Source organism: Lagenorhynchus albirostris, chromosome 5 (genome assembly GCF_949774975.1).
Source record: "Lagenorhynchus albirostris chromosome 5, mLagAlb1.1, whole genome shotgun sequence".
Lineage (NCBI taxonomy): Eukaryota > Metazoa > Chordata > Mammalia > Artiodactyla > Delphinidae > Lagenorhynchus > Lagenorhynchus albirostris.
In genome coordinates, this window is record NC_083099.1 from 63,482,835 (window position 1) to 63,505,955 (window position 23,121).

The 23,121-nt window shown below is 36.5% G+C and overlaps 1 protein-coding gene across 1 annotated transcript in view; it reads left to right on the forward strand.

The window, feature by feature from the left end:
- VPS8 (VPS8 subunit of CORVET complex) overlaps nt 1-23,121 on the forward strand; it is a 300,882-nt gene that overhangs the window by 164,786 nt on the left and 112,975 nt on the right. The window contains exons 34-36 of the mRNA XM_060150214.1: nt 988-1,077; nt 5,814-5,860; nt 15,986-16,133. Coding sequence (XP_060006197.1) covers nt 988-1,077; nt 5,814-5,860; nt 15,986-16,133 — 285 coding nt within the window. The remainder of the gene's footprint in view (nt 1-987; nt 1,078-5,813; nt 5,861-15,985; nt 16,134-23,121) is intronic.

The following is a 23,121-nucleotide window of genomic DNA, read 5'->3' on the forward strand; positions in this document are numbered from 1 at the left end:
ATATTTTTCTAGGAATTTATCCATTTCGACTAAATATTTAAATCTTCAACATAAATTAATTCATAATAGTTTCTTATCTTTTTAATGCCTGAAGATCAGTAGTAATATCCCCCTTTTCATATGTGATATTGATTAGTTGTGCCTTCTCTGTTTTGAGATGTATTGTATAAAAGTAGTTTGAACTACAGGAACTTGTGTCAGCTAAGTATTATCAATATGCACATACTAACACAAAATTATTAGATACATATCACAAATGTTGCCATCACAATAACTTGTCTTATTTTTATTTGACAATATAATATGTTGATCTATAGCCAGTCTTGGCATTTTAGCCATGGAACATGCAATTGAAAAGGTAGAATAGGATCACAGAAACCAAGAAGAGAGTTTCAAGAAGAAAAGGAAAGCCTGTAGTGTCTAGGAAAGTTCAGGAGAGGGCAGGTTGGAAGTCTTAGATTTGACAGAAATAGGTCTTACTAACAGTGGTCAACCTCTTAGTCTCATTTAAGACTTATGACCTGAAGTTGATTTCTTAAGACACCTCTGGTTTCAAAATCTACCAGGCATCAGAGGTAAAGTTTTAGAATTCTTAGCTAGAGAAATTACAGCTATGTTCTTTTTTTTTTCCATTTCTTTAAGTTATTACTTTAAGCTCAAGGGTAAATTCACTGGCAGAGAATTCGGGAAGCTTTTGTTCCTTCCATTCATCCTGTAGATATCATGGCCTAAATCCAGAATTTTAGTGCTTTCATTTTCTAAGAATTCTGAATTACCTTTCATATCAAAATCTGATTTTTTACATGATGCTTTTCTAATTTTACTCATTTGCAATATGTCTTTAAATTGTGGCCCTTTATTGAGGTTTCCTGAAATGCAGTGTAGAAGCTCATGAAAATATTGAAGTAGGTGATCATACTTCACATCTGTGGAAATTCTATTTAACTTTAACATTGAAGATTATTTTATATTTTTCTTTCATTACAGGAGCTTGTGTCCCTGAAGCCCTGTAAAGCTGCAGAGCTGGTTGCTACTCACTTTTCTGAACAGATTGAAACAGTCATTAAAAAACTTCAGGTAAACTTCACAAAATATACTGGGAAGAAACATCTAGTGGAAAGGCAATTATTGAATATCCACCTAAGAACTTTTGACTATAGTGATTTCTTCAGTTGATAGTTGTCTTTTAATAGCATTTTGTACACATTGTGTGTGTGTGTGTGTGTGTGTGTGTGTGTATTTGGAAGCAATTGTGTGATAAGCTCTGAGTCTAGAAATGAGGGAGTTCATCTTTGTGCACAACAAATATTAACATCACAGAAATATTTTTGGAAATACAACCTGTAGTTACCTAGAAATCATAATCCACAGAGGGTCCTCTCCCCCCATCCCCCCACCTCTCCATATCTTTTGCTATAGTGACTGCAACCATATTCTCTTCAGGGTTCATGTTATTTATTCAGACATTTGTCATCCTCCTACTGGGTTAATGCTGACTATTTTTTAAAATTTATTTTATTGTTTATTTATTTATTTTTGGCTGCGTTGGGTCTTTGTTGCTGCGTGCGGGCTTCCTCTAGTTGCAGCGAGCGGGGGCTACTCTTTGTTGCGGCGCGCGGGCTTCTCATTGCGGTGGTTTTTCTTGTTGCAGAGCACGGGCTCTAGGTCCGTGGGCTTCAGTAGCTGTGGCACTTGGGCTCAGTAGTTGTGGCACATGGGCTTAGTTGCTCTGGGGCATGTGGGATCTTCCCAGACTAGGGCTCGAACCCATGTCCCCTGCATTGTCAGGTGGATTCTTCACCACTGTGCCACCAGGGAAGTCCCAATGCTGACTATTTAGAATTTTTCTCGGACAATCTTAGCTAGAATACAGGTATATTAATGCTGAATATTGAGATGCTCAGTTTGAAGTACTATTTAATGGACCTAGTATTTCACTTGTCACTACTGTGGCAGTGCTAGTAGTGAGCTTTGCTTATTACCATTATGGCCACAAGTGATAGAGATAGGGAATAGGACAAAGACAGGAACATGTAGCACAACCCAGAGTCCTCAAGTAGCAGTAATAGTAGGGGTTAGGTATGCAAGAAGGAAACCAAAGCAATGAGTGGGAGGCAGCTGACATGAGACAGAGATGTGGAATTCATTCATTTACACAGTACCGTGGTGCCACTCTGTACCCCACAGTATAGTAGGCTCTGGGGGGCACAAATAAGAATACAGTCTTTTTCTTAATTTTTCCTGTGGAACAGAGAAGCACTTATATAACCACAGCACAGTGTTATAAGCTCTGCACCAGACATATGTAAAAAAGTACTGTAGGAATAAGAGGAGAGAGTGACAGACTGTGTGAGAGAAGCAGACAAGAGTTCCCACATATGCCTGAACTGGGTCTTGAATAATTGGTATCAGTCTTCTAGGCAGAGAATTGGGAAGGGCATTCTAGATAAAGGGTTCTGGGTATGTAAAGACTTGATGAAGTCTGGAAGCAACATGCATATTCAGAGGATGATGTGGTAAAGACGATGTTGGAAGAAGCATCAGATTAAGCTTACAAAGGTATATTGGAGGGAAGGAGTTAAAAGTATAGAGACTGGGAAATAGACTTTTGGGGCTGATATTGAACAATCTTATATGTAATGCTAAAAAATTATGCTATATCTTCTGTGCGCTGGAGAATTACTGAAGTTTTTTAAGCAAAGGAATTATACCATTAGATTCATTTTATAGAAAATTAATTCTGTAGTATGGAGAATGGACTGGCAAAGAGAGCAGATGGAGGAGAGAACAGTTAGACCAGTTGGAAGGCAAAAGGTCTCGGCAAAAAACAGTGAGGACAGGATGAAAGCAGTGGCAGTGGAGAGGACAGGTCGAAGATACGTTTGTGAAATAAAATGTATAGGGCTTGGAAATTAGTTGAATGTGATGGGTGGAGTTAAAAACGACTCCCAGATGTAGGGTTGGTTGTCCAGCATGATGAAGTCCATTAAATCAAGATAAGGACTCATCCACTAATTCAATAAATATTTATGTACCTGCTGTGGGCCAAAACCACGATAAAGTGCTAAGGATACAAAAACATATACAGTTGACCCTTGAACAATGTGGGGGTTAGGGGTGCCAACCCCAGTGCAGTCAAAAATCCTTGTATAACTTTTGACTTAACCAAAAGCTTAACTACTAATAGCCTACTGTTGGCTGGAAGCCTTACCAATAACAGAAACGGTCAATTAACACATGTTTGTATGTTATATGTATTATATACTGTATTCTTAGAATACGTGAATTAGAGAAAGGAAATATTATTAAAATCATAAGGAAGAGAAAATACATTTACAGTACTGAAGTAAACTTATCAATACTGTACATTTATGTCATCTTTTTATAAGATGAATCATCTGTCTGTCAGTACCCATATCAATATTGTCTTAAACAAAGTACTGTTATACATATTACTAACACTAGACATCAAAAATGAAAAGATGTGAAAAAGAAATTTGTATTTATTTACAGGTATAACAATTCATACATTGATAATGCAAAAGCAAATGTTTGCTCTATGGTAGTCTAGTGTAATTGATATGATTGCTTCACAGTAGCCTAATGTATACACCAATGAGTGAATTGTTATAAAATTTTTATAGCATACAGTATTACAGTCATATTCATGATACAGTATTGGAAACATTGTTACTTTTTTAAAAAAACACATGTGATGGTGGGTTGACATGCAGTTTCTCCAATTACTAGAGAGGGGGAGAGAGAGAGGCATATTTTATATTTATTATCACTCATGCCTATGTAAGGATAGACTAGTATCTACGTATATTTTATGCATTCATGACATACCTAACTTTTTCTTAATTTTTTCACTATTGCTGGGCTATGTGGTTAGCCTGCAGGTTTTTTCAAATTGTTGCAAATCTTCCAAATTTTTTCCAGTATATTTACTGAAAAAAATTCACGTGTAAGTCAGCCCACTCAGTTCAAATCTGTGCTCTTCAAGGGTCAACTGTAAATGTATCCCTGTGCTCAAGAAGACAGATAAGCCAAAAGATAATTGTAGAATAGTTTGACTTGAATGATGATAGAGGACTGCCCAGGATCCTGAGGAAGTACATGGAGGGTCATCCAGTCCATTCTAGTGAGGGGGGTACATTTCTGCTAAAACTACTCTCAACCCACAGAGCATCTCCGCCTTTTAAAAGTCAGCAATTTTGATGAATCTTCTTGTCTATAGTGATGTTATTGTCATTTAAAATATAAGATTATTGGACTTCCCTGGTGGTCCAGTGGTTAAGACTTCTTGCTCCCAACGCAGGGGGCCCAGGTTCAATCCCTGGTCAGAGAACTAGATCCCGCATGCCGCAACTAAGAGCCCTCATGCTGCAACTAAAGATCCCGCATGTGACGATGAAGATCTTGCATGCTACAACTAAGACCTGGCACAGCCAAATAAATAAATAAATATTAAAAAACAAAACAAAACTAGATCTACATTTTTTTAAAAAAATGTAAGATTATCCATTGCAGGATTTTCTTTTTCCTACAGACTTTAAAATATTTAGAGGTAGAGAGGCTAGGTAAATGAATATAATTGTCATTCATTAGACAAATATATAAAAGCTGAAATAATTTACACACACAAAAAAGGTAGCTCTTGACCATGGACTATTTGTGGAGTCTTACACATTCCTTTTAAAGAAATGAAATATTTTTTTATTGCAGAGCTTTATTGATTGTATAAGAATCCCACACAAATTTTATAAATTACCTTCACTTTTGATGGCAAGAAATATGGCTCTGACCAATTATTTTCAGAATTCTTGAAATGAAAAATAAGCCAGAATATTAAGGTATAACCAGAAGGAAAGCCATGTAAAATAAAACAAAGTGATAGGCCAGGAAAAAGATAGAAAATCAAAGACTGATAAATATATTTAAAATGTTATATTCTAAATGACACTAATCCTTTTTGGTTTTGAGATCCCCTGCTTTTTATAGGTGAAGTAGAATGTGTCAAAAAATAAAGAAAAAAGGAAAACAAAACTATAATAATTTTTGCTTAGCTTTCTTAAGAACTTAGAAACATTATTAATATTCATAGAGTATTCTAAGATTTATCTCACTTAATTCTCACCTCTGTCCTGTGCAGGAGGAAGAGAAGATATTGGTGTTCTCTTTTTCACATAAGTAAACCAAATGGCTTACGAGAGTCAGTGACTTACACAAAGTCACATAGCTAAAAAGTGGAAGAAACAGAAGCCAGACATTTTGCATATTACTTGCTAACCTGTTTGCCATCTCTTCTGTAGTTGATTATATTGAGGAGTTAATGAGCTTTTCTGGTACTGGTTGTTGTTTTGGCCTCAGCTTCCCACCCCACCTAGATTAACTGTCTCACCGTTGGCTGTTGTCACAAGGAGGACCAGGTGAGGCAGTGTGTACCCGTCATTGCAGCCAGAGCAGTTCAGAGCACCTGCCATTCCAAGGGTCTTCATGCTGGGAACTGTTAAGGGATTTGTCTCAATAGAGGGCCTTTTTTTTTTTTGGCAGGGGTGGGGTACCAATAACCAAGGTGTTTGAATTTCTTCTACTCTCAGAATTGAGTATGTGACAATGATTAGAATTACTGAGAGAAAATGACCTCCAAATGGTTCTTTAGAATTCCTTAGATCTGTACAGAGGGCATAATGGAAGTAGTCATATGCGTGTGTGCTTTTTAAAGGGATATTCTAGAGTTATTTACCATGGCATAGTTTGAAGAATTCGTTTTAATATTTAATTGTATTTTTTATTGTTTTTCTCTTCAGAACCAGGTTTTGCTTTTCAAATTTTTGAGGAGTCTTCTTGACCCAAGGTATGTTAATAAAATTTAGTTTTTCATAATACATAGATGAGAGATCAAAGGAAATAAATTGAGTTGAAGAAACTGGCTCATGATATCCAAATAGTATAGTCAGCTCTTGATTTTTAATATTAGCAGGAGTAATAGTTACAGAGATTATTCTAAATACATGATTGGAAAATTGATTACATCTTGAAGGAATACTTTTGTTTCCATTTGAACATGAGCATACATGATGAGTTGTTATCAGTGTAAAGAAAATAATGAAGGTGTGCCATGAGGACATGTTTCAGGAAGAATTTGATGACCATCTAGCTTCCGCTGTCTCTGGTAGCATCACTCCTTCTGATTCCTTTTTCCATGCTGTAGATTGATAGCTTTACTTTCCAAAGTAAACACCTAGTTCCCAGCCCACCTGTAAATGTATTACCTTTTATTTTATTTTTGTTATTATTATTTTTTTTTTGCGGTACGCGGGCCTCTCACTGTTGTGGCCTCTCCCGTTGCTGAGCACAGGCTCTGGACGCGCAGGCTCAGTGGCCATGGCTCACGGGCCCAGCCGCTCCACGGCATGTGGGATCTTCCCGGACCGGGGCACGAACCCATGTCCCCTGCATCAGCAGGCGAACTCTCAACCACTGCACCACCAGGGAAGCCCTGTATTACCTTTTAAACTTTTATTTGAATTGTTTAGTTTTAAATAACTTTCCTGGAGGTGTGAGAAGGAAAGTTTAAATGTTTTTTTAAGTGCTGCTGTAGTACTCATCAAATAAAAACTAACCCAAGGAGATGATGAAATTAGTAATGGATTTGTTAGCAAAGTAGCTCCATATGTGAGATCTTAAGGTCTTCCTGTGACAACGTGGAGTACACTGGGAGCTGAGTGTAGTATTTAACATCCTCTAAGACAGTCACTCTTAACCAGAATTGTGTGTCAGAATAACCTAAGAAATTTTAAAAAATATAGTTGCCTGGCCCCAACCCCACAGAATCATTGTGATATACTTCTAGAGTTAAGCATCACTGGCCTAAATGTAATATTTCAGGGTGACATAGCTTTCACATCACACATACAAATTTTTAAGTTGCATTAAAATGTACACTAGCCATTGGAAATGGTTATATGCTTACTTTAGAGATAATATTATAAAAATAGAAAGTTTTGGTTATTCTAGTATTCTGTGCTATTTTTAAATACCAAAATACCAGGAGTTTTGTGGATTGTAATAATTTTTTGAAATTTCAGTCATTTAAACCTTAAGCAGGCTACGGTTCATTTAAATTTAGTCATACAGATGTGCATATGCAGATGTTGAGAAGAGCAGTCTGACTACATACCCTCCTGAACTTCAGTTCAATACCTTTTCAAAGTATCTGTGCTTTAATTCCCTGTTCTCAGAAATTACTGAAGCTAGACATCTATTTTTATTTTTATGAATCATTTGTACTTCCCTCAGATCCAGTTTGGGCCCTAATCTACCCCTAGAATTAACTAGGAGATACCTTAGAATTAGGGTTAGGGGTAAGAGGGAAGGAAGAGAGCTGGGAGAACGATGGGGGAGCTGGGGGTGGAGCTGAGAGAAGGGGGAGGGGGCCGAGGAGGACTGAGCTAGATGGAAGAGGAAGGAGGGCCCAACCCTTTCTCTGGAGCCCCTGTACCTTTTTTCCCATAGCAAAATTCCTTCTGTTCTTCTTTTGCTTCCTCCAGTGTCAGATCCATTCTCTTAGGACCTGACTCCTCTTCCCCTAGGATAATTTATTTTAACCAAGTCCTTGTTCTCCATCCATCCTACCTGGAGAGACTCAGGCTGGAAAGACAGAGAAGCTCATCTTTGAACTCGACCTTTTCTCACATGTAATAAAGTACAGAAGACAATGGTGACCAAATCTTAATTTTTTTAATTAAGAAAAAGTATTAGGTAATATAAATATCAATATAGTCATTTGCTTTGATATTAAATTTAGTTAAACTTCACAGTAATAAAAATGGCAAATCACAAGAGTATCAGAGGTCTTCCATGGAAAGTCTTGCTCTGTTATTACCTATACCTAGATTGTAAATATGTTATAGGTAAGATCCTTTAGAAGTACTATGAAAGTTGTTTTGTTCATTAGCGAACCACGAATAATTTTACATATACTCGGTGTATTTTATCTCCCTAAACTAACTCCAACCCAGGATAATTAACTCTAAGTTAACTTGTCACCCATTATTCCTTTCTGTCATATCAGTTCAGCTGCAAGGCCCTCTCTCACCTACTTCAGAGAGAAGCAGTGCACCCACAGTCCTGACTCTTCCCTCTCTCCCAAAAGCAGTATGACCCGGAATGTCCTTGCTCTTGACAACAGCTAAATGGCCAGCTCTGCTTTAGCCTAGAGAAATGAAGAGTTGACAGAGATTCTCCCCTTGACCAAACTTTAGTCAGCCTCCTCTGAGCCCTCTGCTCCACTAGGTCTGACCTTGGGCTTCCATCTCTGTTTTTGTAGAGTCTGTTTTTAGCAAGAATCCTGCTAAGTCAGTTTAGCTAGAATCCTCACCCTCAATATGTGATCAGCCTTGATATCTGTCCAAATTTCTCACACACACACACACACACACACACACCCAGGTAATATGTGATCATCCTGGCCTGCCTTCAGCAAGAATTCTGTTAGGTCAGTTTTTCAAAGAATTATCCTACCTTCCTAGTAATTCTCCATCCATTGACTGCCCCACTCCCACCCCATGGCTATAATCTCTACTTTTTCTTGTTGTATTTGAGTTGAGCCCAGTCTCTCTCCTTTACTGCAATACCCCATTGTAGTGTTCCCTATCATGAGAGTCCGAATAAATTCTGCTTTACTGTTTTAACAAGCATCATGGATAAGTTTTTCTTTAACAGAACCTTGAATTAACAAGACAGATAACTTTAGCTCCACCTTTAAAAAGAGCACTCTTTCAAATTGATCCACCATATCCAGGATGCCAAAAATCTAGTAGTGTTCTGCTTTGAGAGTCCCAGTCCAGAATCCATCATATTGGATTGGCCAAAGAGTTCGTTCGGGTTTTTCCGTAAGATGTTATGGAAAAACCCTAACGAACTTTTTGGCCAACCCAATACTTTATCTTCTTATTTTATGTCTTATATAGGCGGCAGGCGTCCATTAAGATTATGCTGTAAATTTATTTTAAATTTGATGTTTGGCATTTCAATACAATCATTTTTATATAAACAGTATTTTAAATGATGGTGTCCCAGACTAACCCATAAAAGCCTGTTTGACCCACAATGTAAATAAATAATACCAGTGAGGGGAGAGGAAAAATTTTTTTTCTTCTACCCTTCTGTGTCCTAGACAGATTGAGAAGAGAAAAGCATACAAATTTATTGAGTGTTTCACGTGACCCGGGAGTCTTCATAAGGAAATGAAGACCTGAAGACATACTTAAACCTGAGCGTTTTGTGCTAGGTTTGATGAAGGGTAGAAAGTCATAGGCAAATGTGATGGGACTGAAGGATATGAGCTAAGGATGATAAACTGGGGGAAACTTAGCAAGATGCGTTTGTTTGGATTCCTCTGAGTGTCCCTCCATTTTCAGAGATGAGGATGCTCCTCTCCTCCAGAAAGAGAGAGTACCTTTCCTAAGATGGTCTTATGATCTGCTTCACAGGAGAAGGGGAAGGGCAGAGAGTCCTTCCTGCACCTGACATTTCTCAAATTCCTAGAGCTTAAAATATTCAATATGCCAACATACCATATTTTGGGGAAGTATGTCCTGAACCCCATCACTAATAATACGTACATTGAATTCTGGATTGAGGGGGAGAGCAAGGTTAAGAAGGTTGAGTTCAGAGGAGGTAAGGAGGAGGTGCTTCTTGAGCCTGCCTTAGACAAAGTTTTGAATTATAGAAAGTTTGTCTTTGATGCCCTTTGAACTCTGCCTCCTTCCACTCTGTCCTCTTCTTTCAAGGGTTGCAGGGTGCACACACTTCTTTAAGCTCTACACTTTATAAGCACACTCGGATATATAGTATTGTGCCTAGGTAGATTTTTTAAATCTAGAATTACCTTCTTCTATGCCCCAATCAAAACAATCACAACTAATTGCTAATTGCTTGTCAATGTGACACTTTTACAGTGGGAGTGTACAATTAACATATGAATACAATGAAGTATACACAATGATGAAAACACCCTTTTCTAATACCAGTTGACCTCAAGGGTAAGAAGAAAGGTTGTGTGGACTAGATTACATTAAGTCTCTGAATGATTTCCCATCACACTTTAGCCTTTGTAAATGAGTACGCCTGTTAACTAATCTCAAGTAAAGGATTAGAGTCTTTCCAGGTACTGGGAAAACTGAAGTGGGAAACTAGGGGAGTATAGAAAAAGGTATTTAGGGACAAAAGAATATCAAGAATAGGTAGACTGGTACTGCCTAGCAGTTTTCCCTGGCAGACAACTTCAGACTATTTTTGCCTTTGATTCTTCCCTTTCTGTTCTTCTTAAGCAATAGGATTTTTTTTTAACTTCCAGTTTTTTCCTTTCATGAAGCTCCTATAGCAGCATTCTAGAGAGTAGAGAAAATGAAAGAAAGTTATTTTGAGATGGTGACTGCTTGTATATATGTGTCATAGCAGAAAATTGCTTTTTTTGCTCTTGCCCCAAAACCCTGAGTTAGTAGGATCCTCATTCCTGTGTGTGTGTGTGTGTGTGTGTGTGTGTGTGTGTGTGTGTGTGTGTAGTTTATGCACATTTGATTTAACATTTATATGTATTTATTGAGTTGTTTCTAAAGGAATGACTTATTTTTTCAACAGCATGTTTTAGGGAACTAATAATCTAGTTGAATTCTCATGTGTATTTCTCTATTTTCTTTATCCAATTTCTTTAAGTTACCTTTGCTCTGTAAATAATGTCCTCTGTAGAATTAATTGACCTACAAAGATATTGGTGGCATTTGTATGTAGAAAGATTAGATAGTTTTGAAGGGAGGGAGGTTAATCCTCCAGAAACAAATTATTCGCCTGAATTGAGGCCAACAGCCTGGGAGAAAGGGTTTGCATCCTCTTCCAATTCCCTTCTTTGGGACAACTGCTACATAAAGCCCTACCCCACGCCCACTCCCTGTGTGCATTCCTGCTGGCCAAGATTTCTCACAGGACTTCTCCTGATATACTTACATCCAGATGCAGGTCCTTTGTGCAGTGGGGATGCTTGAAGGATAATACTAAAGGACACTGATGGTTTTTGTGGGGCTATGAGCTTCATAAGGAATAAAGAGAATGTGCAAGTGTATTTATAGTCACAATATTTTCCTCAGTACAATTTTCTTGGTAATGTCCATTTAGCCTTTGTTAACAATGTCCTGGAGGCCTCTGAAATATATGGTATGATTTTCTTGCAGGAAAAAAACACATAAAATGTTGTACTGTATTTCTAAGTCTTTAATCAAAATAAAGTAAAAATTGAACATTGCTAAGGAAATGAGTATCTTTGCCAAGGAGCAAAACATAGATTATGGAAATGGTTATACATTGGATTTAAATTGAATCTGTCACTGTTTCTGTGGATAATTCTGAAGGGATATTTTAAGATATTGACACAGTGTTGAAATAGCATATTTCAAAGTTAAAAAAAATAGAACATTATATATATTCATGAACTTTGACATATAAAAATGCATTCCTACCTCAGTGAGTGCCTGTCTGCTTGGCCAGGCTCACCACCAGATATCGTTATCTTTGTTAGTATTTTTGCCAGCAGCTCAAATTCAACCTTCTAAATCCTAACACATCATCATCTACTAATCTTCTTTTAGGTAAATGGATGGATGGATAGATAGTTTACATGCATTTATATCTTTATTCCTTAATTTAATAATTCTTTATAATGAGATTGCTGTCTGCTAAGCAATGTGTGAGAGGTTGAAATGGTTCAAAATTATACTCAAAACTATACTCACCCTAAACCTGTTCCTCCTACTTTATTTTCTCTCTTAGCAAATGGCTGTATCCACCCATTTATTTTATTTAAGAATTTACTGAGTAACTACAGCATACTAAGCACTGTGACAGGCATGGGAGATAAAATGGTGAATAAGGTGGGACCCTGCCTTCAGAGGCAATTGCAGTGTAAGTGTCTTAAATAAAATCCTTGGTGTGATGATGAATTTTTAACTTTCCTTTACCAACTCCACTGCACCTTCTCAGCCACACGACACAGAACCAGTCAGTCATCACAATGTACCTCTTGTATATCTCGTACATGTGAGTCCTTCTCTTGTCCACCCTCTCCGCCCTGGTTCAGGCCCTCAGTATCTCTCTTCTGGTCTCTTTTGCTGGTCTCCTAACCAGCCTTCTTAATTCTTCTACTTCCATTTTCAAATAGGCAAATAATGATAGTGTTCCCTTTCCCCTTCTCAAAGTTCTTTTAGTTTCCATTATCCAGGGTAAAATCTGAACTCCTTATGGTGTAAAAGACCCTTCTTGATCTTATTCAGGCATATCGGTTCAGCTTAATTTTCTTCCATCCTGCCATTTCTCTTTTCCCCTTTATTCCTCAGTAGTACTGAACTTTTTGTTCATGGGATACACTACACAGGGTTGTTTTGCCCACCCTTTGAATATGTATTCCTCCCTTTTATTCCACTTTGTTTTCTTTCTTTTCATAGTTTTATCTGTATGTATTAAGAGCTCTAAGGTTGTACATGTGCTTTGATCCAGTGATTCCATTTTGGAAAATATATTTTAAGGAAATACCATAAGAAAAAGGTAGTTAATATTGAAATATCCGTATTAACATTTATATAGTGAAAAAACTGTTTAAAAAAGTAGATGGGGGAGATAGCTATATAAATGGTAAGGTATATGAACATAATTAAATACCAAATTGGCAAACATGGCAATGTGAATGTTTAAATAATGCTAAACTGGAAAAATACATAACATTAAATGGTATGCACACATACTGTTTGTGTGTATGATTGAATGATAATCAGATGATGTGGTTAGATGTAGGTAACTTAATGCTCACCATATTCTTTGCCCCCACTAATTGCTTAGTTAATAATAGAAATTTAGATTGATACGTTAATAATAAAAATGAGAGCAATTGTTAGGAGTTTGGAATGGTCTGCTCTTTGCTTTTAGAATTTCTGAAACAATGAAAACTGGCATGTGAGTGCTACAAACTAAAGTTTCAAAAACTTTGCTTCATTGATATTTAAAGGAATCTTTCCAAATACCCATATTTTTCTATTTACAATGAAAAGGACACATATTAAGGTACTTTGTGGCTTTTACAAAATCCTACCCTTTCTTCTGTTTATACTATTTTTTATTCATCACCCTTGTTTTTTGTTTCTTTTTGTTTGTTTCCTACTATTTTTATGCCTCCTCTGACTTTAACTGAGTGTTTTGTATATGATTCCATTTTTTGTCTCTCTTAGTATATTAATAATACTTCTTTTAAAAAACTTTTTCTAGTGGTTGATTTTCCATTTTTCGATTGGGCTGTTTGTTCTTTTGTTGTTGAGTTGTACGAGCTGTTTGTATATTTTGGGAATTAAGCCCTTGTCAGTCCCATCCTTCACAAATATTTTCTCCCATTCTGTAGGTTTTCTTTTCCTTTTGTTTATGGTTTCCTTTGCTATGCAAAAGCTTGTAAGTTTGATTAGGTCCCATTTGTTTATTTTTGCTTTTATTTCTATTGCCTTGGGAGACTGACCTAAGAAAACATTGGTGCAATTTATGTCAGGGAATGTTTTGTCTATGATCTCTTCTAGGAGTTATGGTATCTCGTCTTGTATTTAAGTCTTTAAGCTATTTTGAGCTTATTTTTGTGCGTGGCATGAGGGTATGTTTTGACTTCTTTGATTCACATGCAGCTGTTCAACTTTCCCAGCACCATTTGCTGAAGAGACTGTCTTTTTCACATTTTATTTTTTGGCCTCCTTTGTTGAACATTAATTGACCAGAGGTGTGTGGGTTTATTTCTGGGGGTCTCTATTCTGTTCCATTGATCTGTATGTCTGTTTTTGTGCCAATACCACACTGTTTTGATTACTGAAGCTTTGTAGTATTATCTGAAGTCTGGGAGGGTTATGCCTCCTCAGGATTGCCTTAGCAATTCTGAATCTTTTATGGTTCCATATAAATTTTAGATTTATTTGTTCTAGTTTTGTGAAAAATGTCATGGGTAACTTGATAGGGATCACATTAAATCTGTAGATTGCTTTGGGTAGTATTGCCATTTTAACAGTACTGATTCTTCCAATCCAAGAGCATGGAATATCTTTCCATTTCTTTGAATCATCTTTAATTTCCTTTATTAATGTTTTATAGTTCTCAGCATGTAAGTCTTTCACCTCCTTGATGGGGTTTATTCCTGAATATTTTATTTATTTATGATGCAATTTTAAAAGGTATTAATTTTTACATTCCCTTTATGCTGTTCCATTGTTAATGTAAACACATGCAACTGATTTCTGTATGTTAATCTTGTATCCTGCTATGTTGCTGAATTCATTTATCAGTTCTAGTAGTTGTTGTGTGGAGTCTTTAGGGTTTTCTATATATAGTAGAAAACTATGTCATCTGCATACAGTGACAGTTTTACCTCTTCCCTACCAATTTGAATACCTTTTATTTCTTTTTCTTGTGTGATTGCTGTGGCTAGGACTTCCAGTACTATGTTGAAGAGAAGTGGTGAGAGTGGGCATCCTTGCTCCAGATTTTAATGGGAAGGCTTTCACCTTTTCACTGTTGAATATTATATTGGCTGTGGGTTTGTCATAAATAGCTTTTATTATGTTGAGATATGTTCCCTCTATACCCATTTCGTAAGGGTTTTTATCATGAATGGCTGTTGAATTTTGTCAAATGCTTTTTCTGTATCTATTAAGATGATCATGTGGTTTTTGTTGATGTGGTGTATCACATTGATGATTTGCATGTGTTGAACCATCCTTGGGACCCTGGGATGAATCCAACTTGGTCATGGTGTATGACCTTTTTTATGTGTTGTTGGATTCGGTTTGCTAATGTTTGTTGAGTTTTTGCATCTATATTCACCAAAGATATTGGCCTTTAATTTTCTTTTTTGGTAGTGTCTTTGTCTGGTTTTGGTATCAGGGTGATGGTGGCTTCATAGAATGTCTTTGGGAGTATTCCTTCCTCTTCAGTCTTTTGGAAGAGTTTGAGAAGGATCGGTATATGTTCTTCTTTGTACATTTGGTAGAATTTCCCAGTGAAGCCATCTGGTCCTGGACTTTTGTTTGTAGGGAGTTTTTGTAGCAATTTTTTGTATGTTACTAATGCTGTTCCAGTTCTTTATATAAGGAGCTTTAGTTGAGAAATTCTGAAGAGAAGATAGGACTCCCAGAAGAAACTGACTTCTTTTGAAGGTAGAGAGAAGATGATTCTTATATCTCCAATGAACTGCAGTTGATTTTTCTAAATAGTTCCAGTAGTGTCCACCATGGTAAAACGAATACTCCCACAGCTTTTGTGTAGGCATTATGAATAGTGGGCTTTGTGAGTGCCTGGCATACAAGGCAAATGAACCATAAATTTTGTATAACCTACTATTCATCCACTTTTTTGTTTTAACAACCACCAAATAATTAGCCCTTGCTACATGGAAGACACTGTTGTAGGCTTTAAGAATTCATTAGTGAGAAGGTACTGGTGCCTACCCTCACAGAATTTATAGTCTTTTAGAGAAGATAGATAATTGAAGAAGTAATTACAACATGATGTGATTGGTGCTATAAGGGAAGTTTAATAGGGACAGTTGTTGAGACTAGAAGATGGCTTATTATGTATAGTTACTCATGGATCAAATTGTTTAAACTAAATTGAGTCATCTTTGTTTCTTTTAGAGCAACAGTACAACTTCAGGTATGATTTAGAGGAGCCTCCACTGAATATCATTTCCTTAATTATTCAATGTAAATTGAGAAATATTGTGATTTAGAATGTTTCTGATGTAGTGTATAATTCACCTTAATAACCTAAGTAACATTAAGACTTTTAATTCATGATTTTACTTGATCAAAAGGTAGTCTTGGTTTTAAGGTAACATACTTTTCACCTGTAGCTTTAATTATGGTATGATTAAATAATGCTACTGTCTTGCCTTTTCTGTTTTCAGGGAAGGTATTCATGTAAATCAAGAATTGCTGCAGATATCTCCTTGTATTACAGAGCAGTTCATTGAGCTGTTGTGTCAGTTCAGCCCAAACCAGGTTATAGAGACACTGCAAGTCCTTGAGTGCTACCGCCTAGAAGAAACTATTCAGGTAAGACCAGTAATGTAGAGAAGGCAAGAGTAAACTTTTCTTTATTGCTCACCATTTTACAGATGAACACAGGGAGATTCATATATTAAATCAGTTGGCTAAGTTTATACCTAGTAAGTGCTAGCACCAGAGATGGAACCCAGATAGTTTGACTCCATCGTGCATGCTCTGCATTGCTGTGTTATTGCCTCTCTGTTTGTTCTAGTAGAGTCAGAAACAGCACATGTCCATCATTGTTGTTCATCAAGTTTCACAGGCATTCTAGCCAACAGGATAAACATAGAAAAAGGAATACAGTAAAAATATTAAGAGAGAAAAACTAAGCTCAACTTGCAGGCACTGATGGTTAGATAGTCCTGTTGTGCCATGTGACTTACAAGGCTAGAAGGCAATTACACAGTCATTGCCTTGATTCTCTTTCCTTGTTTTCTCCTGTTTCCAAATTGAAATGAGTGTGTGTGTGTGTGTGTGTGTGTGTGTGTGTGTATGTATACATATGTACATATGTATACATACACACATATTCTAATCTACCATGAGGCTAGTATGTTCCCTGTTTAAAATTTGTTTTTAAGCTACCTTTATATTGTTGCTATCAATACTCATGAAACAGTAACCCGTATTTTCTGCATCCATGTCCTAAACTGCCCACACAATTAAAATTTTTTTAATTATAAAATATTTCAAAATACATAGAAATGTGCAAAATGGGTGCATATATTCCCACCAACCCAACTTTATAGATGTTAATGTTTTGCCTTACTGGCTTCAGATCTTTGTTGTTTGTTTTAGAAATAAAGCATCCTTTATCTGTCATGTCTCACCTGAGGTTACAGCCAACCTGAAGATGGGAAGTTTATCCTTCCCATCCGTTTTAAAAATTTTTCCTGTATATGAATTTACCTATATAACACAAGGTACAGTTCTGTATGTTTTAAAAATTTGTATTAATGGTATCATACAGTAATATCCTATTGCAAATTGCTTTTTTATTAATTTTTTATCTTTCAGTTTTTAATACATATAGCTCTAGTTCATTCATTTTAATGATCATATAATAGTCTATTGAATGACTGTGCCGCAGTTTATATATTTTCCTATTCACAGACATTCAGAGTGTTTCCAATCTTTTGCCATTATAAACAATGCTACTTTGGACATCTTTGTACATACCTTCTTTGTGCCCATCTGAGATTTCTCTAAGTAGTATGCCTGGAAGTGGAATTCTTTAGACAATACAGTAGCTTAATTCTGTTCATATTGCCAAGTTGATTTCTTATTTGTTTCCAGTCTCATCATCAGTATTTGAAATTTGCTGTTTTTCCACATTCTTGCTGATTTCTAGTATTTTTAGACTTCTTAATTTTTGCCAGTGTGATGATTATCATGGCTTACTCATAACATTGCATATCTTTCCATATCTTTAATGACACTTTGGGTTTTCTTTTCTCTGAATTATCCATTCATGTTATTTGCCCAGTTTCCTATTGAGGTTTTGCCCTTCTGTTACTGATTTCTAGAAGTTCTTTCTAATTTCTGGATCTGTAGTCCTTTGCTGATTTTATATGTTGGAGATGCCTTCTTCCAGTCTATTATGGCATGTCTTTTAACTTGGTTTTTAGTGACTTCTATTTTAATTTATCAGTCTTTTCCTTTAACGTTAAAATTTTGTGTGTGTGACTTTTATTTCCTTTCCTAATTTAATGGCATTAAGGATATCCTCTTATATGAGTTTTATAGTTTGGCTTTTTTCATTTAGGCTTTTAATCCATCTGGAATTTATTTTTGTAAACAGATCAAGAGAGGGATTTATTTTTTTTTTCCATGTGGATGGCTAATGGTCCATGTGGCATTTTCTTGTCCTTTCTTCACTTATTTATAATGCCATACTGCTGTACACCAAACTCCCAAATATACATAGGTCTTTTTGTGAATTCTGTTCTATTCTTTTGGTCATTTGTCTTTCCCTATACCCATGGCACATATTTTAATTAACACAGCTTTAAAATAAGCTTTATTATTTGGAAGAAGAGTCTTCCCTCCTCATTCTTTTTCTTTAAAATTCTTTGGCTACTCTTGGCCTCTTACTGTTTCGCATAAAATTAGGAATCACATTGTCACATTCCTATAAAAATAACATATTCTAGGATTTTGATGAAAACTACATTGAATTTATAGATTAATTCAGGGAGGATTGACATCTTATGGTCTTCACATTCAGGAACATGGTTGTCTTTTTGAAATGCCTTTTACCCACTTTGGTGAGGTTTTATAACTAAAGTTATAAAATATAATATTTTACATAAGGCTCTTGCACATTTTCCTCAATTTGTTCTTAGATACTTTTTGTTAACATTGTAAAAGGAAATTAAAAAAAATTTTATTGGAATATAGTTGATTTCAATGTTGTGTTAGTTTCATATGTACAGCAAAGTAATTCAGTTATACATATACATGTATTCATTCTTTTTTAGATTCTTTTCTCATATAGGTTATTAATATCACAGAATATTGAGTAGAGTTCCCTGTGTCATACAGTAGGCCCTTGTTGGTTATCTGTTTTATGTACGGTAGTGGGTATGTGTTAATCCCAAGCTCCTGATTTATCCCCCCGCATGTCCCCATGTTTCCCCTTTGGTAACCATAAGTTTGTTTTCGAAGTCTGTGAGTCTGTTTCTGTTTTGTAAATAAGTTCATTTGTATCATTTTTTAATTAGACTCCACATATGAGTGACATCATATGATATTTGTCTTTCTCTGTCTGACTTACTTCACTTAGTATGATAATCTCTAGGTCGACCCATGTTTCTACAAATGGCAGTATTTCATTCTTTTTTATGGCTGAGTAATATTCCATTGTATATATGTATCACATCTTCTTTATCCATTCCTCTATTGATGGACATTTAGATTGCTTCCATGTCTTGGCTATTGTAAATAGCTCTACAACGAACATTGGGGTGCATGTATCTTTTTAGATTATGGTTTTCTCAGGATATATGGCCAGAAGTGGGATTGCTGGATTATATGGTAGTTCTATTTTTGGTTCTTTAAGGAACTTCCATACTGTTGTCCATAGCAGTTGTACCAATTTACATTCTCACCAACAGTGTAGGAGGGTTCCCTTTTCTCCACACCCTCTCCAGCATTTATTGTTTGTAGACTTTTTGATGATGGCCATTCTAAGCTATGTGAGGTGATACCTCATTGTAGTTTTGAGTTGCATTTCTCTGATAATTAGTGATGTTGAGCATCTTTTCATGAGCTTTTTTGGACATCTGTGTGTCTTCTTTGGAGAAATCTCTGTTTCGATCTTCTGCCCATTTTTTGATTGGGTTGTTTGTTTTTTTGACATAGAGCCGCATGAGCTGTTTGTAGGTTTTGGAGATTAATCCTTTGTCAGTCACTTTGTTTGCAAATATTTTCTCTCATTCTGTGGGTTGTCTTTTTGTTTTGTTTATGGTTTCCTTTGCTGTGCAGAAGCTTTTAAGTTTAATTAGGTCCCGTTTGTTTATTTTTGTTTTCATTTCCATCACTCTAGGAGACGGAGCCAAAAAAATATTGCCAAGATTTATGTCAAAGAGTGTTCTGCCTATGTTTTCCCCTAAGAGTTTTATAGTGTCTGGTCTTACATTTAGGTCTTTGATCCACTTTGAGTTTATTTTTGTGTATGGTGTTAGAGAATGTTCTAATTTCATTCTTTTACATGTAGCTGTCCAGTTTTCTTAGCATCACTTCCTGAAGAGACTGTCTTTTGTCCATTGTATAGTCTAGCCTCCTTTGTTGTAGATTAATTGACCATATGTGCATGGGTTTATTTCTGGGCTTTCTATCCTGTTCCATTGATCTACCATACTGTTTTGATTTCTGTTGTTTTGTACTGTAGTCTGAAGTCAGGGAGTCTGATTCCTCCAGCTTCGTCTTTCTTTCTCAGTATTGCTTTGGCTCTTTGGGGTCTTTTGTGTTTCCATATAAATTTTATAATTTTTTGTTCTAGTTCTGTGAAAAATGCCATTGGTAATTTGAAAGGGATTGCATTAAATATGTAGATTGCCTTGGGTAGTATAGTCATTTTGACAATATTGATTCTTTCAATCCAAGAACATGATATATCTTTCCAACTGTTTGTGTCATCTTTGATTTCTTTCATCAGCATCTTATAGTTTTCAGAGTATAGGTCTTCTGACTCCTTAGGTAGGTTTATTCCTAGTTATTTTATTCTTTTTGATGTGATGGTAAATGAGATTCTTTCCTTTATTTCTCTTTCTGATCTTTCATTGTTATGTATAAGAATGAAAAAGATTTCCGTGTATTAATTTTGTATCCTGCAACTTAACCAAATTCATTGATGCATTCTAATAGTTTTCTGGTAGCATCTTTAGGATTTTCTATGGATAGTATCATTTCATCTGCAAACAGTGATGGTCTTATTTCTTCTTTTCCGATTTGGATTCTTTTTATTTCTTTTTTCTTCTCTGATTGCTGTGGCTAGGACTTCCAAAACTTGTTGAACAGAAGTGTTGACAGTGGTTATCCTTGCCTTGTTCCTGATCTTAGAGGGAACACTTTCAGCTTTTCACCATTGAGAATGATGTTAGCTGTGTGGTTTTCATGTATGTCCTTTATTATGTTGAGGTAAGTTCCCTCTATGCCCACTTTCTAGAGAGTTTTTTTAATCATAAATGGGCATTGAATTTTGTCAAAAGTTTTTTCTGCACCTATTGAGATGACATATGGTTATTTATTTATTTTTGGCTATGTTGGGTCTTCGTTGCTGTGCCGTGGGCTTTCTCTAGTTGTGGTGAGTGGGGGCTACTCTTGGTTGCGGTGCGCGAGCTTCTCATTGTGGTGGCTTCTCTTATTGTGGAGCATGCTAGGTGCATGGGCTTCAGTAGTTGTGGCACGCGGGCTCAGTAGTTGTGGTTCGTGGGCTCAGGCTCAGTAGTTGTGGCACATGGGCTTAGCTGCTCCACGGCATGTGGGATCTTCCTGGACCGGGGCTCGAACCCATGTCCTCTGCATTGGTAGGCGGATTCTTAACCACTGCACCACCAGGGAAGTCCCGATCATATGGTTTTTATTCTTCAGTTTGTTAATGTGCTGTATCACATTGATTAATTTGTGGATACTGAAGAATCCTTGCATCCCTGGGATAAATCCCACTTGATCATAGTGTATGAACCTTTTAATGTATTGTTGGATTCAGTTTGCTAGTATTTTCTTGAGTATTTTTACGTCTATATTCCTCAGTGGTATTGGCCTGTAATTTTCTTTTTTTGTGGTACCTTTGTCTGGTTTTGGTATCAGGGTGATGGGGGCCTCATGGAATGAGCTTGGGAATGTTCCTTCCTCTGCAGTATTTTGGAAGAGTTTCAGAAGGATAGGTGTTAATTCTTCTCTAAATGTTTGATGGAATTCACCTGTGGAGCCACTGGGACCTGGACTTCAGTTTGTTGGAAGTTTTTAAATCACTGTTGCAATTTCAGTACTTGTGATTTGTCTGTTCATATTATCTATTTCTTCCTGGTTCAGTCTTGGATGGTTGTATCTTTCTAAGAATTTGTCCATTTCTTCTAGGTTATACATTTTATTGGCATATAGTTGTTTGTAATAGTCTCTTATGGTTCTTTGTATTTCACTCGTGTCAGTTTTAACTTATTTTTCATTCTGTTGTTAACTCCTTCTTGTGTATTTTAAATTTCAGTTATTGTATTCTTGAGATTTGATCATTCTTTTATATATTTTCTATTTCTTTTTTGCAGTTATCATTGTGCTCATCCATTATTTTCCCATGTTCAGTTAGCATTTTATTACTAATGCTTTGAACTCTTTCTAGGTAAATTATTTATCACTTTTTAAATTTGTTTCCCACCCCCTTAATGAATTTACCTTTTTCTTTCATCTGAAACATATTCCTCTCTTTTTATATCTTGCTTGACATTCTCTGTTCTTCTGTGTGAGATTATGTGAAACAGTTCCATATCCCAGTCTTGAAGGCATGTCCATATGTGGGAGCATCTCTATGAAGTCTGCTTGTCCCCAGTGGCATTGGTGGAAGAGCTAATTTTAAAGTGAGCATAGGCTGCATCTTTCCCTATTATGTGCTACAAGGCACTGTGTTGCTGGCATGTAGGGCTAGAGTCACTGCCCTATTTAAGGGGTGGTGCCGAGGCCTAAGGGTCTGGAGCAGGATCTTTGAGCAAGTTGGGCTTCTTCCCAGTGTGATGGTGGTGTTCGCCATGGTTGGGGATATGGCTGGGACCTAAGGGTTTGGGGCTGCACTCCTAAACTTGTTCCACTTCTTCCCTGGTATGCACACATTCGGTAGAGGCAGGGTCAGGGCCAGAGCAGTAGGAACCACACTAATAAGCTGTTTCCACTTCTACCTTTGTGCAGTTGTACCAGCAATGGCAGTCTCCACCCTAGCTGGAGGCAGGACAAGGGCCTGAGTTGATTCCACTCCTTCCCTAGTGCTTGCACATATTTGTGTGCAGGCAGTGACAGTCTCTGACGTGGCTGGAGGAAGGGTTATAGTCCAAGCAGCCTCTGCTCCCTCCCAAGTACAGGCATGCATGCTAGTATCTGCAGTGTCTCTCTCTGCTCTGGCTAGATGCAGGGCCATGGTGTGAGGTGGGCTCCACTCCCTCCATGTTTACTCAGGCTCATTAGAAATGAAATTTCTAAAAGGAAATTTTTTGAAATGACTTTTTAAAAATTGGTTACTGCTGGTATATGTTATTAATTTTTGTTTAGTGTCTTATATCTAGCAACCAGGCTGAATTCGTTTTTCGTTCAAATATTTTCTAGATTTTTTTATGACAATATTTTTTTCTGAGAATAATGGTAGTTTTTTTTCTTTCTTTCCAGTCTTATACTTTTCTCATTCCCTCATCAGATATCTAGGAGCTCTGGGATATTATTGAACAGAGGCAGCGATAGTATGCATTCTCTCCTTGTTCCTTATTTAAAAGGGGATGTGTCTAACATT